At 51.4% G+C, this 17,793-nt stretch overlaps 1 protein-coding gene across 2 annotated transcripts in view; it reads right to left on the bottom strand.

The window, feature by feature from the left end:
• Positions 1–210: 210 nt before the first annotated feature.
• The window catches only part of BTBD16 (BTB domain containing 16), a 45,098-nt gene continuing 27,515 nt past the window's right edge, over positions 211–17,793 (bottom strand). For both annotated transcript variants that reach the window (XM_043597762.1, XM_043597763.1), the window contains exons 11-16: positions 7,463–7,554; positions 6,496–6,578; positions 4,177–4,254; positions 2,936–3,034; positions 1,428–1,601; positions 211–359 (exon numbers count right to left, since the gene is read on the bottom strand). In XM_043597762.1, coding sequence (XP_043453697.1) covers positions 291–359; positions 1,428–1,601; positions 2,936–3,034; positions 4,177–4,254; positions 6,496–6,578; positions 7,463–7,554 — 595 coding nt within the window. In that variant the 3' untranslated portion in view covers positions 211–290. The remainder of the gene's footprint in view (positions 360–1,427; positions 1,602–2,935; positions 3,035–4,176; positions 4,255–6,495; positions 6,579–7,462; positions 7,555–17,793) is intronic.

Genomic DNA, 17,793 nt, shown 5'->3' with positions numbered 1-17,793 from the left:
TGTGAACCAGGAAGCAAGTTATCACCAGCCCCCACCCTGAATGTGCCAGCATCTTGATGTTGGACACCCCGCAGAACTGTGCGCAGTAAACGTCTGCTGTTTATGAGCCCCCCGGCCTGCGGTTCTCTGTCACAGCAGCCCGACAGGGGGCCCAAGTTCTGCTGAGATCGCTCGCTGCCCGCTAGGAAAGTCACCTGAATGCTTGAGCAGTCCCTTTAACGCCGTTTTATTTTCTTTTATGTAGACCCTGGCAAAAGAAAGAAAAATCCCACAGGTTCTTCTGGAAACTGTCAAGACATTGGGAAGATGAATGAAAAACTTGCATAGATTGGAAGGCCCACGGTGTGGATTTTCAAGGCCTAGAAGATGAAACGGAAGAAAGCAAACGGGGCTTTTAGGATGAACACGATTGCTCTCTTGGGGGGCGGGGGGGAGGCCTTAACAGTGGTGTAAGCAGCCATTCCCAACTCTGGTTGCACATTAGAACGCCTAGGGAAGGTCTGTAAAGCAAACTTTAAAACATTTAAGTATGACTTAGATACAATAAAGTGCACACATCTTAAGGGTTTGGCTCGGTGAATTTTCACGAGTGAGTACACCTGGGTGACTGCCACGCCGATCACCACAGAGAACATTTCAGGCACCCCTGAAACTGTCACATTCCCTCCTGGCCAATATCCTGGCGCCCCCCCTCCCTGCCCCCACCTCCACAAGGGGAAATCGCGGTTCTGATTTCTGACATCGCAGAGAATAACTTGGGAAGCTTTAAACAACACCGATGTAGGGGCCCACCGCGGAATACATCGCCTCAGGAGCTGGGTGGTGCGCAGGCCCGTGGACCTCGTGAGGAGCCCAGCGTGCTGATTTCTGATGCGCAGCCGGGACGGGGAAGGACCCCCTGGCTTAAAGCTGAGTCCCACTCCCTGCGGGGCACCCAGGGTGGCCCCTGGACCCTCTGAAATTCACGCTCAGAGTTCCTCGTAGGACTACAGACAGGCTCTCTGGCAGACTTTGGATTTTACCCATCAGGAGCCAGGCCAGGTACAGAATCCGCCCGGATGCTGGCGCCGGCCACTGAGGCAGGTGGGCCAGGCCACGGATCTTGGGGCACGTCACAGGGGACGTCCAGGCAACAGCGGAGGCGATGGTGGCAGGCACCCTCCACCAAACCTCCCCTCCTCCCAAAACAGGACCCTTTGACATTTACAAACTGGATCTGGCGTGATAGTGATAGCTTTCCACATCCTCAGCTTTTTATTCTAGGTTTCTCTTGAGCGTGACGTGGAGCTGTGACCGTCTATTAAGAAAGCGAGCAAGCTTCCCCTGTGGACCACTGGAGATGGAAAGCCAGTGATCGCCCAAAAAAAGGAGTGGTGGAGAGAAAGTGCAAAAAAAGACACAAAAGAGAAAAGAAGTCAAACACTCACGTGGCTTTTGCAGGACGGCTTGGAGAACCCAAACTTCTGGGTGATCTGGTTGGTCCTGAACTCCTGCCACTGGCCGTCCACCAGGGTCTGGGCTCTGATCTTGTACTTCACCAGGCGTTCCGCCCGCAGGCTGACGGGGCCGTGCTCGCAGACCGCGTCACTGTGCCTCACTCTCTGCAAGGAGGGTGACCCACCTCAGGTGGAACTGAAGCTGGGGTGACCCAGAGTTAGCAAAACGTGGTCCGTCGACTCTCCCGTGTAAGGTGTGCGGAGAGCAAGGGGGTGCTCCCCGCAGCCCCACCTCCTGAGAACGGCTGCCGCTGCTGAGTCAGCTCGCATCTGACCGCCCCCCCCCCCCCCCCGCCTCAAACCACCGGCGGACAGACTGGGGTCTGGCGAGCCCAGAAAAATGCCACTAAGTCAGGCTGTACCGAATTGGAAGGTCTTCACTATCGCCTTGCCAGGATTTAAAAACCAATGGAGTGCGCACACGGGTATTTCGAGGGGTGTTGTTACATAATTCATCTCCTGCATCCAGTAAATTCCATCATGTAGGGAAATGCCTGAGTCACTGAAGACAAGAACTGACCCAAGGAAGAGACGTGACTCACTCAAGGGCATCGAAGGAGGTAGCGGCGAAGCTGGGGCTGAAGCTCAGGTTTCTGCAGGCGTGCATGTATCCATTTGCCTGCTCACAATACAAACGCACCTCCCCGTGTTCCGGGTACTGTGATTAGTGGTGATAACAACAAGACTAATGAGATACGGTTTCTCAAGGAGCTGGATGCCTTAGAGACTTACAAGGCAAATCCTAAGGGGAACATAGCGGTCCCTGATCATAGTGGTCACTGTCATTGTCGGCATCATCATACAGTGCCTTATGCGTCAGGCCCTGTGCCACATGCTTTGCACAAATGAACACAGTAATATTGCCCACAACCAAGTCAGGTAGGTCCCATTACCTTCCCCATCTTAAGGCTCAGGAAGCCGGACATGGGGAGGCTCACGGGCTTGTCAACATCATGCGGCTCACCAGGCAGCTTGACTTCGACTCTGCTCTAAAACACAGCACTCCTCCAAAAGCCTGTAGCAAGAGCACTGAGGCGAATCCCTCTGTCCTCCTGAATTCACCGGTGTCCTGTCCACCGCCCTGCTTTGCCTCTCTAAACAAGACCGTTCCCTCTTCCCTCCACTGAAGAATGATCATCTGTAAAGCATCGCCCATCACGCAGGAACAGAAGGCGAACTGGGCCCCAAACGTAGAGTCGGAGTCTAGAACGGAACCCCAACTTTGCCAATAGGGGCCATATGGACCCTCAAACCTCCCAAGGTTGTAAAAATCAAATGGCCTCTCACAGGTATGAGCATAATTAGCAGTGGGCTTATAACACATTTCGTATTCATCATTAGCTAATGATTGATCAATTATTATTAATTTCGTATGAATTGACTCTGGATCTAAAAGACTGTTTCAGAGACACAACTTTCCTGTGCGCTGTCCTTCTTACCTGCATGTAAAAACTGTAAGAGGTAGTATCATGTCTGACTCCCTTTATCTCAAAGAAGAATCCGTATATGGCGATCACTTCCGAATGAGTTGTATACTCCTAAGTTGGGAAGGATAAACAAACAACAAAGTGACAGGGAAAGAAACCTTCTGTATTCAAAGGCAAGAGGACACGGAAAAAACAAATTCTAGCTGAAACAAAAGCGACTAATTTGACACACAAAAGTGACTAATTAAAACACAACGGCAATTTTAGCTCAGGAAGGGCCGAACAAACTGTAGTGACTTCACAAACCCCATGGGTTGTACTCAGTGATGATCTTAACTGCTCCGCACATCCTCTAGTGGGGAGAAGGATGAGTTAGGCATGTTCTTAGATAATCTGTGGCCTGCAGATCTATGAAGCAAAGCATTTGCTCCAATTTGGATGGGCCTAAAAGATACTCCATATTCATGGTATTGCAAGGTGTCCTCCTGGCCCCTGTGGTGTGCGGTCTGTCCACTTAGGCAGGTGTAGGCAAGCGAGGTGTAGACCCAGCCCATCCAGGCCTGACCCAGAGGGGAGTCTTTGATGATAGATTCAGAGCCCCGAGTCCCTGAAACACAACTTCTTTTGAGATCACTACTGGAGTGGCTTTCAACAACTGAGTACAGCAATTGCTTGGAGAACTGTGCCCGTCCCAGGGAACCCAAGACAGAATGCAGCCACTAGCCCTGCATACACCCCTGGTGGCTGAGTGCCCACATACCTTGCAGCCAAGTTCCCTGACCCACTCTGCTTTGATTTGGGGGACCCATGAAAATACCCGCCCAGAATAGCTTCCCCTTTGTAACTGCCAACACAGGCTTGGAGTGGAATCTCTCCCGGAACTGTTGGCAAGTCTTGATGTTTGCGGGGAAGAGAACGATCAATTCATCCCAGCTTGCCCAGGCCTTTCCTGGTTTCAGAACTGAAAGTCCTGCTTCCCAGGGAAACTCCTCTATCCCCGAAAAACGAGGACAGTTGGTCCCCCTCAAGGAGAAATTTTGGATGTGCACATCAGATAAACGAATGGCCTGTCCCAGGCCCCTGTCTTGTGAATTGTTTTTCCCAGGGTGTGGTGGGAACATGCAGAAGAGACATGACTATTTTCTTTTCTTCCCTGGCCTTCCTAACAGAGGTAAGAAGCGATTATACAAATGTCCTTAACCAAGCATGGGAGAAAACGGTCCTTCCCCTTGCTTGGGCCCAGGGGTCTGTACCTGGTTAAAGAGCAGCCCGAATCTCACAGCCTGGGTGGTAAGATCTTTAACGTGGGCCATGTCACCCCCACTCTCCAGCTGAAAGACAGGTGCACACAGTTCACTGGCAATCTGACCCTGGGACACGAGCATCTCTCCCCGTCTCTGCGTCGGTTCATTGATCCCACAACCCCCACCGTGCTTGATAGATAGCTCTGTCTCTGGATCCCACACTTGGCCATGGATCCAGTCTGCAGTATTTGTCGACGCCGACTATGTGCCAGGTACTGTGCTTAATGCTTTCAGAGAACGAGAGATGAGAACAAGAAAACTTCCTGAGAATTTTCCCCGGGTAAATAAAATGTGCACGTAAATAGCCTGATTGTGAGGCAGAGAATGATCACGCCCATAAAGTCACAAGCGTGATCCCACATGGCGAGCTCCATGACATGGCGGGATCCCACAAGGGGCAAAAGGAAGGAGGTGGGCCAGGTCAGAAGAACATGAAGAGGGTGTGTGGGGGGGGGGGGGGGGGGGGGGGGGGGGGCGGGGAGGGGAACTTCCTGAGGAGTCCAGCCCCAAGGACTGCTGCCCGCCTCCACTGTGCTCTGTTAGAGCATGGTTCTGAGTTACGTCCCAGAGAGGCTCGGTTCCATGGAGTCATTATCTGTTGTGCAGGGGCACTGGGTGCTGTGGTTTGCACATTACAATAGGTATTTGTCGGGCTGAATTGAATTTTAACTAGTGACTCATCAATCTTCGGAACGCAAACACTGCCCTACTTCATCTCTAAAAACGCACAATTGGAAACACAACTACAACAGTTGGCATAGGACAATTCACAAAGGGGGAAATGCCACTTGGAAAAATATCCGTATTTCCTAGTCATAAAGGGAATGCATATTGAGAAATGAGATTTCGTTGTTTGCCTCTCATTTGACAGAAGGGATCCGAGATAAAAACGCCCGATTTGCTGAGCATGTACGAAGTGAAGCAAGCTCATTCATTACGGGGGGAAGAGCGTTTTGGTCCCAAACTGTTACTACGTATCAAGAACAGAAATGAACATTCCTTTTTTTGGGCCAGTATTTTCTGTTCTTGACAATCTCCTGCAAGAAAGTAATTCTAAGGCTAGTAAAATAAACCATCACATGCAAATATGTTCAGCCTACAGCCATGTCTAATAGTTAACAATTAGGAGCGTGGCAAATTTTCTGCACTAAAAGAGAGGCAAAGTAGTGTTGTTTATATAGCAGGTGTTCTTGGTGGAAGAGTTTGCGGCCGGTAAAACACAACGAGATCTTAGTAGTGGTTGTAGGTTGTCTTTGGGTGATGGGTCTGAGGGGTATGTCTTTTCTTTCATTCAGTTTCTCTGCATTTAAAAAATGTCATGGGAATGCAAGCTGGTGAAGCCACTCTGGAAAACGGTATGGAGGTTCCTCAAAAAACTAAAAATAGAACTACCCTACGACCCAGCAATAGCACTACTAGGCATTTATCCACAGGATACAGGTGTGCTCTTTTGAAGGGACACATGCACCCCCATGTTTATAGCAGCACTATCGACAACAGCCAAAGTATGGAAAGAGCCCGAATGTCCATCGATGGATCAATGGATAAAGAAGATGTGATTTATACACACAATGGAGTATGACTCGGCAATCAAAAAGAATGGGATCTTGCCATTTGCAACTACGTGGATGGAACTGGAGGGTATTCTGCTAAGTGAAATTAGTCAGAGAAAGACAGAAATCCTAGGACTTCACTCATATGAGGACTTTAAGAGACAAGACAGATGAACATAAAGGAAGGGAAACACAACTAATATAAAAACAGGGAGGGGGACAAAGCATAAGAGACTCACAAATATGGAGAACAAACTGAGGGTTACTGGAGGGAGGGTGAGAGGCGGGAGGGGCTACATGGGTCAGGGGCACTAAGGAATCTACTCCTGAAGTCATTGTTGCACTGGATGCTAACTAATTTGGATGTAAATTAAAAAAAAATTAATAAAAAAAATTTCAGTAACAAGCACAGGTTATGTGTGTGTCCATGGGGGGGGGGGTGGCTGGGTCAGGAGGGCGGGGCAGCCAGTGGTCCCGGACCCCGCCTCACTCCCCCAAGTCAACAGTGCACATGCCTGAAGCACCTGGCTCCGCCCAAGCCTCCTCCCTCTGCCCCCACCAGGCTTGAATCTCTCCACTCCCCTGAAGGAGGAGCCAGAAACATCCCGACCTCAAAGGCTCAGAGGTTTCAGATGCAAAACACGTCTCCAGAGAAAGCCAGGTCAGAAAAGCAATAAATTTCAATAATTGTTTCCTTGCTGAGCTGGCAACTCACTGCGTGGTAATGGTTGGCTGTAACCCGGATCAGCCAGGACTCCGGGAAGAAGTTAATGTGCCTTAACTCCTCCAGATTTTTGCCTTGGAAGAAACACAAAGAGAACATTTTTATAGATTTATTCATAACAGAGCCTCAGAAGTCTGATTTGCAGAGAGCAAAAGGAGGAAGTCAAGGGTTGAGGATTAGAGGGCCTGGCCAGGGTCCCCCGGGGGTCACAAGGTGCGTGGGGCCCAAATGGACCGGCACAGAGCACTTCCCCCCAGAGTGTTCATGGCCCCCTGGCCGAAATCCTGCCCAGGAAGGGAGGGCTGAGTTCGGATCATCAGTGTCTTTGGGAGCGTCTAGAAGCAACTTGGACAAAACTACCTGGGGTCCATCAACCATTCCTGGGTTTTACAGCTATGTGTTTTATCTGGATAATTGGAAATGGCTTTGAAAACTTTCCCAAATGTGCTTTCATTCGCAAAGGTCTGGGAGTGGGGGCACCCGGGCAGCCCCAAAACACACTCCCCAGGGGGCTTCCTCCTCTTTCCAAGTCACAGATGCCTTCCCCCAGGCCCAGCGCAGGAGGCTGAGAAAGCCAGGTCTGGCGCACAGACCCGGAGTCTCCTCCCCAACCACGGAGCAAGTGACCTGGAGGGGACGCCACTCTAAGATGCAGGGCACGTGGCTAGATGACAATAACACAGCCCTTGGAGGCTGAACGCACATACTTTCACAATCCATAAGTCCCTTCATCCAATATCATATTTCACGGAAGCTCTGACTATCCCCCATTTTATAGACCGGGACACTGAGACCAGGCAGTTATGTGACTTTCCCAAAGTCACACAACTTGGAGGTGACCATGCCATATCCCAGCTGATTCCTTTGGAAAGGCCCGTGGGGTCTTTCCTGGGAGTTGCTGAGGGTGGGGCAGGTCCCCAAGGGCCTTCCCAGATGCACTCACTCAGGCAGGGCTTACCTTTGATGATGCCGTGCAGGCGCAGGCAAAGGAAAAGTGGCACCAAGCTCTGTCCCGTGTCCTGATCCAGAAAGGAATACTTCCTGGAGAAGCTGAGCAGAGGTGCAAAGAGGAACAAGAGACTGTCATTAAACCTCCTTTCTGGAATTGGCGAGGGCTAACGAGAGTCATGTCAAAGAGACTAGTGGTTTCACCAGTCAGGGGTAGATGTGCTTGGTTCTCTCTGGATGGGTGAGGCGTGCGGAAGCAGAGGGCAGCTGGGACAGCCTGGGTGAAGGCTGACCCCACAGGTGATAACGAGACACTGGTCCTAGTCCCTTGCCATCCGTTGCCACGCTACGTACAGAGCAGGTGCACAGCACATACTGATGAAGTAAGTGACTGGCGGTAACATATGTTACTTTATGGAGGGTTTCAAGATACATTTTCTCACTTGAGTCTCACAGACTTCTTGCGGGCCAGACAGGGCAGGTGTCATGGGCTCCATTTTGCAGATGAAAAAACAAAGGCTCAATTAGGACTTGAACGCAGGACTTTGTATTCCTCCACTACACAAGCTGCCCTTTCAATAGTGGCCAACTTAGGTCCTTCAAAAGTGCCTTCTGGTAGGGTTAAAAAGAAGGAAAGCGGGTGACGAATTTCAGTAGCTGTTCTGCAGTTACCGTCGGTACTAAGCTCCAGTTAATTTCCATCCATGCTGAAGGTCGGGGCTGGGTTGAGATCAGATTCCCTTTGCGAACACGCATACACGCAGACACACATCCACCATTCTTGTTTTGCAGCACCTTGTTTCGTAAAAGGGTCACGTTTCATCAGTGGGGACAACGGGAGTAATTTTTCCGAGTCCCTTTGGAAACGCAAAGTCATTCCCTCAAGGCAGATCCGTATGAGAGCAGCCAAGGGCGCCCGCAGATTATTTTTCCATGAATCAAGAGTGATGTTCAAATCACACCCTGTCTCAGCCAGACTGAACGCACCATTGGCCCCGTGTCCCGCTGGAGGTGCCCGCCAGCCTGCTAAGGACCATTTGCTTTCAGAAGTCCTAGGAATTTCTGGGACACTCCGTGTCCGCGGTCCCAGGAGCTAGTTTAGGGATGCTGAGGCGCGTGGGGTGGGAGAGGGGCACAAAGACAAATGAGTTGATTCAATTCAGCGATTATTTGTTAGATGCCACTGGGTGCCAGTCTCTGGTGGTAGATAGATCAGGCGTAAATAAAGGAATGCTGATGCTTTCAGGCACAGTACAGTTCTACTGATCCCGGAACCCGCCCTCCATCAGCCTGCACACATGTAGCTGGGCTAGTGTAGGCCAGGCCGGTACCCAGAGAACGTGATGTCTTAGCTGGACGGATAACACTCGCTGGTTCCCTTTCCTGCCTCTCTCTCACCATTTAACAGAGGAACAAGCTAGGTGACATCATACTGGGTGTAGGTGTCACGGAGGGAAGAAGGGGCCGAGCTGGCACAGTCCCCTCCAGCCGAGTGCTCTAGGGAATGAGCCTGCGTCCCCGGCAAGGGCACCTACGTTCTGGTACTGCCCTAAGAAGGGAGCACTTGCTGGAGCTGCCGGTTAGAGACACTTTTAGCCCAGAAAGCTGAACGGTTGAGGACAGCACGTCCCCTGAGACTCAGAAGCCCCCAGGCACCAACTCTGCAGCTTTGTGGGACGGCTGCTGGGAGGGTACAGGAAGCCAAGCCGCAGAGTCTCCCTGGAAGAGGCGCTCGGACCCGACAGCCCATCAGCCAGGAACTCTCCCGTCAGACCTCCCTTCCCAGAGGGTTCGGGAAAGAGCTTTGTGGAGACAGGTGATTGGACTTTAAGATCCCTCTGGGTCACAGGAAAGTGGCACCGATGGTGGCTGACTTACGAGGTCATGAGTCTGCTCATCCGTTGTCTAATCATGCTTCCGTGAGCTTGGACTAGCTTCCGGTCCTGGACCAGCTGGCCATCAGTCACGTGACTGAGCCTCCCTGAGCTCCAATCTCCTTCTCTGTCAAGTGGGGACAATGGCCATATGAGCCTCCGTGGGTATCAAGGAAGAGTAAAGGTGATGGTGCTGGGCACAGCTTCCGATGCCCCACAAGCACTCTGTACCTCATGATTACCACCACTGTCCTCTCGTCCCTGGGAAAGTGACCTGGACTCAAGCTGTCCAAGGGCCTGGAGTTGTTTTTGGTGGCATTCATTGTCACTGCCAGCCTCTGAATTGCCCAAGCCTTGGGCCATCTCAGAGGAAGAAGATGGTGACTTCAGCTGTTGATTTTCTAAAATCTGAAAGCATCGGAGGGATGTGGTCCAGCACCTTGAACCAATGCACACAGCCCTGCCCTTGGAGACGGGTGAGGCCGACTGTTGCAGAGCCAGGACTCTACCTAGGCCTCCTGAGAACAGCTCAGTGCGTTTTCCATTGAACCCGGCTCCTCTCCACCGTCTGAAGGCAGAGGCATCCTCTACTCTCTGGCCCGATGATGGGCTCATTACCCTAACCCAATGTGACAGGAAGCTAACACAAAGCTGGGGGGCCTCTTTGCCCGGCTCTGTTGGTGGGATCAAATGCTGGCCTGGCTTCCCCTGGCACTCAATGCCATCCGTGCAAAGATCCCTTTGGGTTTAGCACTGACTTTTCTGGAACGAACGTCAGGCCATGGTGTCTGCCTCCTACAGGTCTTCGAGAAACCCTTGGGGCATGACCCCTTTGGGGAGGACAGTTCATAGGTCCCTGAGACTGAAAGACATGCCCAGGTTGGCTCTGGGTCCTGCTTTCAAGGGCCCCGGGGACAACCCCCCCCAGACTTCCTGAAAGGCAATGCCCAGGACAAGTGTCCCTCTGACTGGCACCAGTCGTAATTTTAGAGCTGCTTTTAGCCACAACCTCTCACTTCCCCCATCCTGTCATCCGTCGGAGTCATTTATCCTTCCTGTGTGTCTGACTCAGGGCCCCATGACCCCAGCACCTCAAATTTTAGCCTTAAAATATCCACTTTGGAATTCCGACACATGATATTCCATGGGTGAGCCTTGGAGACTTTACGCTCAGGGAAATAAGCCCAGCACGGAAGAACAAATTCTATGTGATTGCACTTACATGAGGTTCCTAGAGGAGTTGAATTTATAGACGCAGAAGGAGTACTGTGCTTGCCAGGGGCAGGGGGACAGGGGAATGGAGATCCGTTAATTGTTCAGTTTGGAAAGATAAAAACATTCTGGAGATGGAAGGCAGGGATGGTTGCACCACAGTGTGAATGTACTTAATTGCCACTCAATGACACACATAAAAGTAGTTAAAATGGCAAATTTTATCTTTTTTTTTAATTAAAAAAATTTTAATGTTTATTTATTTTTTTTTTTTGAGAGAGAGAGTGCCAGTGGGGGAGGGGCAGAGAGAGAGGGAGACACAGAATCCGAAGCGGGCTCCAGCCTCTGAGTTGTCAGCACAGAGCCCGACGTGGGGCTCGAACTCATGAAGTGCGAGATCATGACCTGAGCCAAAGTCGGCGGCTTAACCGACGGACGGAGCCACCCGGCGCCCCTAACAAGGCCAATTGTATCTTAATACTTGACTATCATAAAGAAGAATTAGGATTAAAACATTACTTCATTTCTGTGAAAAAATATTTGAAATAGTAGTTTTAAATTTTAAGGTGAAGCGTGAAAAAAAAACTGCACTCTTTGAGGCAATACCTCGTGATGAGAAGGGCACACGGCTTTTTTCCAGCCGTCCCTCAGTGTAGACCTGGGTGCCTTCAGAAAGCCAGCAACCACGAGCCCATCCTCTAGCCTCTTAACCCCACGGTGCGGTAAATGAAACACTTCTGATGGCTGCTCCCACTGTCACCTATCAGATGTCACTGCCTTTCAGCGCCTCCCGCCAAGGGCCTTTTCTTCGAGTCCCAACGAACTTGCACCTGATGCATGGGTCTTGCTAATGTCCCTGCAGAAAGGTTAGGTTCTCGTCCAAAGACTTCCAGCCGGCTTGTGGCAGGAGCGGGACCCAGACTCAGGGCCACCATCTGCTAACATGCATCTTATTCACTGAACGTATTGTCTGTCTCTGCTTCCGAGGTCGTAAACGCCGCGAAGCTGGGGCTTGGCATCTGTTTTGTTTGCTCTTGTCCTCTGGGCACCTCTCGCAGGGCCTGGCGCTCAGCCGGCTTGCAATTTGTTGAGTGAATGAATTGGATGAGGAATCGATCCCACCAACTCAGCAGCCTCCGTCCTGCCATCCCCTCCCTCCATGCGCCCATGTGTCTGTTCAAGGAACGCCAGCTGTCCCGCCCCAGCGCATGCACGCACATGTGCACACACACACACACACACACACACGTGTGCACACAGACCAGGCTGCTCCAGGCTGGGTTTCCTGTGCTATGGGCCCCCCTGCTGTTGCCACGCTTATTTGCCGGGTCAAGTCCTACTAGACATTCATTGAGACCCAGTTCGATGTCATCTTGACAAGAAAGTCCGTCCTAGCCTTTGCCCAACGGCAGAACTGGGTCTAGAAATCCTGTGTAACGATAACCTTAGCTGCCCTCTGGAGGGACCTCTTGCATTGGATGCTCTACACTTCTTGGGCTCCTTCCACGTCTCTACTCTCATTGAAGATGACACACTGGGTCCGCCCTGTTTGGGTGGCAAGCCAAGAAGCCATGTGACCGAAGTGAAAAGTTAGTAAGGAATGGGGGTAATATTTAGGGACCTTGAAAAGAAAGGAGATTCAGCTTCCAGAAAGCCAGACTCTAGCGGAGCTGAGGCAATGTGGTCAGAGCAAAAGAAGAAATTTTAAAAAGGCAAGAAACACCAAAGTCCAGCGATGGGAAACCCCGTTGTCCCCAAATATACCTACCCCCTCTATAGGGCTTGGCTAATCTGAGACCAAACAATTTAATGGCGCTCATGTCCGTGACTCATGGGATATTTCAAAATGAATGTTCCGGTTAAGAGATGAGAGTTCTCACACCAGGGGTGCCCAGTTTCATGATGACTCTGTTGCCACATTTCAAATGCCACTAATTAATCACAGTAGATGCATGGCTTCTGGCCGCCCCAGCACATAGGATCACAAAGCGTCTCCCTGGAGACATCAGCAGGCTCAGGGGTCACGGGCGCAGGCCGTGGCATGGTGGCTCTCCTCCAGGGCTCCCCTCACAGGGTCTGGGGGGAACATGGTGCTGGGTTTGTCAGGTCAGTGCCCACCCACCCAGTCAGCACATGCTCTTGTTCCCTCTGCACAGAGGAGCTCAGAGGAGGAATCTGTCCTGTGTGCAAATGAGATCTGGGAAGGCTTCCCAGAGGAGTCCTCGGCTAGTGCTGTCAAGGTTGGATCAGATTTGGATAGGCCCCAGGAAGGAGGGGAGGCTCAGCAGCAGCGGCCAGGGAAATCCAGGCGTTGGGATCATGCGGAAACTGGCTTCACTGACTGCTTTCAGTGACCTCCTTCAGGAAAGGTTGTAAGCCCATTGCTGGGACCCATCCTTGTGTCTAAGAAGGACCCACTTAGTGATTAACAAATCAGTTAAGGGCCAGAATTACAATCTGGAGAATCTTAAAATAAAGGGATGTGGGGGTGCCTGGGTAGCTCAGTCGGTTAAGTGTCCATTTCTTGGTTTCAGCTCAGGTCATGATCTCACAGTTTCATGGGCTCGAGCCCCACATTGAGCTCTGTGCTGGCAGTGTGGAGCCTGTTTGAGATTCTCTCTCTCTCCCTCTCTCCTGCCCCTTCCCCACTCGTGTTGTCTCTCTGTCTCAAAATAAATAAATGGACTTAAAAAAATAGAATAAAAGGACGTGTCCAAAGATCTAGAAGACCCTCCACCAATTCATTGCAGAAGGACCCTGAGCAAGTCCCTGGCCTTCCCTGGCTGTCCCTCCCTGGACGGATTTTATAGATACGCTATTGAGTGAAAGGGAAGGCAGACATTAAGAAGTGTATATTGTAAGATTCTGTTTACGCAAAGTTCAAAAGCAGCCAAGACATCTTGAAAGTAAAGGAAGCCTGGATGTTGTTTTCCTTTTTCTGGGAAAGGTGGGGACTGATAAGACACTTTAGGTGCCTGGTCGAGTCGGTCCCTCAGTCTGGGCCCTGCTGACACAGATGTGTGAGCTTTGCGGAAATCCACTTAAGGTCTGTGCACTTTTCTGTATGTATTTTACACTTTGGTTAAAAAAGTACCTTTGGGGCGCCTGGGTGGTTCAGTCGATTAAGTGTCTGACTCTTGATTTCCGCGCAGGTCATGATCTCACAGGTCGCGGGATTGAGCGCCCCCTCCGGCTATGTGCTAACAGCTGGGAACCTGCTGTCTCCCTCTCTCTGCTCCCCACCTTCTCGCTCAAAATAAATACATAAACTTAAAAAAAAATGCAGTTTTAAAAAAGTGAAACACTTGCCTGCCTCTGGCCCTACTCCAATTGATGAGTTTTTACAGTTTTCCTGGACTTCTCAGACTGCTAACTGGAAAGAAATGATGACTTCTCCTCTGTGGATGGATTCTGTGTAAGCTTTGCTTACATTTTTTTGTTTTTCCTACAAGGAAATGTTAAATTTAATTCTGGCCGGTCTATTTGTTTTTCTAAATTAACCACTGCCAGAAAACAGACTGTGGGGGCCAAGGGGCGTGTGCGTGCGTGCGTGTGTGTGTGTGTGTGTGTGTGTGAATGCTCCCCTCCTACGCCGTTATACTCAGCCATGAAAAGAAGTTGCAAAGTGTTTGTACGTGTCTGCCTAGGTAGAGAAACTTCCCTTTCAGCTTTCTGTCAGGGTCTCTGGCATAGAACGCATGTTCTAGAACTACCGGTAGAATGAATAAAAACTTGGGAAAAAAAATCAAAGAATGAAAGAACCTGGGAGAATAAACAAGGCTTGGACCTATGTCTTTATTTGCAGGCATTGCTGGTACTGGGGTCGAGTGTTCAAATACCTTCACTCCTAGCGTGCCTTCCAGACCTTGCTAAGACAGGTAAGAAAAGGGGCATCTGATCTATTTAAAAACATTTTTTTTAAGTTTATTTATTTATCTTGAGAGAGATAGAGAGCTCGAGCAAGGGAGGGGCAGAGACAGAGGGAGAATCCCGAGCCGGCTCCATGCTGTGAGGGCAGAGCCTGATGCAGGGCTCGAGCTTTCGAAACCGTGAGTTCATGACCTGAGCTGAAATCAAGAGCTGGATGCTTAGCCGACTGGGCCACCCAGGAGCCCCTACTTTTACTCAATTACCGTTCCAAACCCTCCGATGCGGGCGCCAGGCCGGCCAGGGCCACAGGCACGGCTGCAGCGTGGCCTTGTTTCCAGTGGCTCACAGATCCCCACTAGCTTGTGTTTGGGCCACTTGTCCCACTGCTGCACGTGACAAAAGTACGGTCCCATTTGGGAAGTCCCCATATTGTGGTGGCCTCAAGATGTCCACTCTGACCACTGGGAGATCCCTCATAGATCACTCTGTCATTTACATTCTTTCATCAATACACGTAACTTTAAAAACTGGGCCAAAGACTCAGCTTCCTTGATCCTCATTCCGAAGCCTATGTACTGTCTCCCAGGGGGTCTACTCCTCTGCCTCATCTTTTAGCGTCCCTGGCATGTCCCGTGGCCACAGGGACCTGACCAGCTGTTCCCCTTGGTGCCTCATTGAGCCGTGAAGGTCAGCTCCCCTGGTGACCCGACTCTGGCCCACGCTGGCTGTGACTCCCGGCAGCCTCCCTCCTCCACTAAAAGCAGAAGTGCCTTCTCTCAGCTCCAGCCTTCAGGCCACCAGCTCCTCTGGGCCAGCAGCCCCAAGACCCTGCCCTGCTGCGGGGCAGCCCCGGGGATCCGCAGGAAGGGACAGTAAACACGGAACAAGGCACCCAGTACCCACTGCCATCCGGGGTAGACATCACTAACCAACTGAGACGTTATTTCTCCCCGAGCCTACAGAAAGCCTTGGAACCCTTCCTTGTCTAGAACACCAAGCAGGCACCCGCCATCAGTCATCTGTCTACAGACCCTGTTACAGACAAGGTGTTCTCTGAATTTTGCATCAGCATATTACAACCCACTTCCGTGAGGGGAACCAAGCCATACAAAAACGATTGCTGGGGGCGCCTGGGTGGTTCAGTCGGTTGAGCGTCTGACTTCAGCTCAGGTCATGATCTCGCGGTCTGTGAGTTCGAGCCCCAGGTCGGGCTCTGTGCCGACAGCTTGGAGCCTGGAGCCTGCTTTGGATTCTGTGTCCCCCTCTCTCTCTGCCCCTCCCATGCTCATGCTCTGTCTCTCAATAATAAATAAATGTTAAAAAAAAAAAAAAGCGATTGCTGGAAACTCATCCTTCAGAAGCTCTTCCATGCACAGCACGGTGCCAGACAAGCTAGGGGTGTGATAAAGGCCCACAGACCCTTTCTTGAAGCTGCTCATGATGTCCCCGGGGGACATCAGTGGTCGTCAGGCTCTCAGGGGTCAGAGAGGCTCTCAGGGGAGGCCCCACGGTGGACAGACTGGCAGCGGGGGCAGAACGGGTGGAAGTTACATTAGCAGGAGAGGCAAGTGCTGATCCCTAGGCTGAGTCTGGAGACTCAGGGGACACACATTTGGGAGGTGGAGGCCATGGATGAGGGAACACCTTAAAGGTGCCACTGTTCTAGGGCAGAAGAGCGAGCTGGGATGAGAGGAGAGTCGCCCACAATCCTAAAAATGGGCACGTGGTCCTCGGAGTCGGGGGTGCGCCTGGACAGCTGCAGGGGAAGAGCCCCGAGGCCCAGACCATCTGTCTGTTCTCCCTGGGGCACCAAGCTTGCTGGCGGGGAAGCGGGAGGGAAGGCAGGCGCCCAGGCTGCTGGGAGTCCCCCGCTGTGCTGCAGTCAGAGAACACGGGGCCCCCCAGTAGAAGATACTGGGACCAAAGGGAAACTCACAAATGGTTTCCAACAAGGAACAATGTAGCATCGGGGGCTTGGGAAATGTAGCCAGGCGTGGGAGGTGTGAGGTCAAGAGGCAACCAGCGGTAAGTTCAAGAGGAATGGAAAAGCTAATGATAGTGGCCCTGGGACTCCAGCTCAGGAAAACCGAGCGCACCCTACTCTCGGCGGGGGGCCACCCCCCTGAGAGCCTCATTCCCTCTGTTTCTACCGCATTAAAAACAGTTTCCACATTCCAGCTCATTTCCTACCTCCCGGTTCTAAGACATTCCCAGTATGAAAGCTAACCTGGAGCCAAAGAGCAAGTTTTCCTGGTTGTGCATGACTCACTGGAAAAAGTGTCTCTTGGGCTATTAAAAGAGTGGGGGGTGGTTAGTAAAACATTTGCGCTCAAAGCAAATTATACAGAAACTAAGCAAAGCGCATATCATCCTGGCACTGAATACCGCTTTCCCCAAATAACGAGACAGGAAAAATGGGCTCTTTAGTTAACATGGTGCAGAAAAGGATTCACTGCTTCAGAACAATGCAAACGGAGCTTGGCTTGATCAGGTCAAGCCACTGACCAATAGGTGCAAGATGTGTTTATCTGCTAAACTCACACGTGCAAAAGGAATGGGGCCTCTTCGCTCCCTTGAACACGCCTTATGGTGCCTGGAAACCCCATTCCTGCTGAGGTGGGGAGCCGATGCCTAAACCCGACAATGAAAGTGATGCCGGCTGTCACTTCCTCCAGGCAGACCCCCCGCGGCCCGCCTGGGACTGTCTGTAGCTACAGGGCCACCACACTCCACAGCCAGCTCGCGTGATGTGAGCATACATACAAAGTTTGAATCGAAGCTTTATAAAGAGGCGTGAAAGGGAGCCCATAAACTACCAGTTTCGCCCTGCCCCCCACCCCGCTCCCCTGCGCCCAGGCTGCCACTGCTAATGGGGGCACTCTCGATAGGACAGATAGAAAACACTCACAGCAGAGGGCAGCACGGGGAGGGGAAGGCGCACTCCAAGTCCCCTGCTAACAACAACACTGAACCTACAGGCAGCCTCAGGATCTTTCTGAACACAGCGCCCAGGGAGCTATTACTGAACCAGCTGAGTGGACACAAGAGAGGATATCCAATCGGCCATTCTAGGAACGGGCAGCAAAGTGTCTTGGGATTTCCGCAGGCCGGGTTCAAGTCAGACCCCGTCCCTCACCACGTGTGTGATCTCTGACAGGATAGTTCATTTCCACCTCAGTTTAGTCATCTCTAAAATGGGAATGACAAAGCAAGCCCCGGAGTCTTTTACGGATGAAATGAGATTACGAATAGAAAGTGCTCTTGTCGGGGCGCCCGGGTGGCTCAGTCGGTTAAGCGCCTGACTTTCGCTCAGGTCACGATCTCGCGGTTCATGGGTTCAAGCCCCACATCGGGCTCTGCGCTGACAGCTCGGAGCCCGGAGCCT

This window comes from Prionailurus bengalensis, chromosome D2 (assembly GCF_016509475.1).
Source record: "Prionailurus bengalensis isolate Pbe53 chromosome D2, Fcat_Pben_1.1_paternal_pri, whole genome shotgun sequence".
NCBI classification, from domain to species: Eukaryota; Metazoa; Chordata; class Mammalia; order Carnivora; family Felidae; genus Prionailurus; species Prionailurus bengalensis.
The sequence above is the reverse complement of the archived record's forward strand: the minus strand, read 5'-3'. Positions and strand labels throughout refer to the sequence as shown.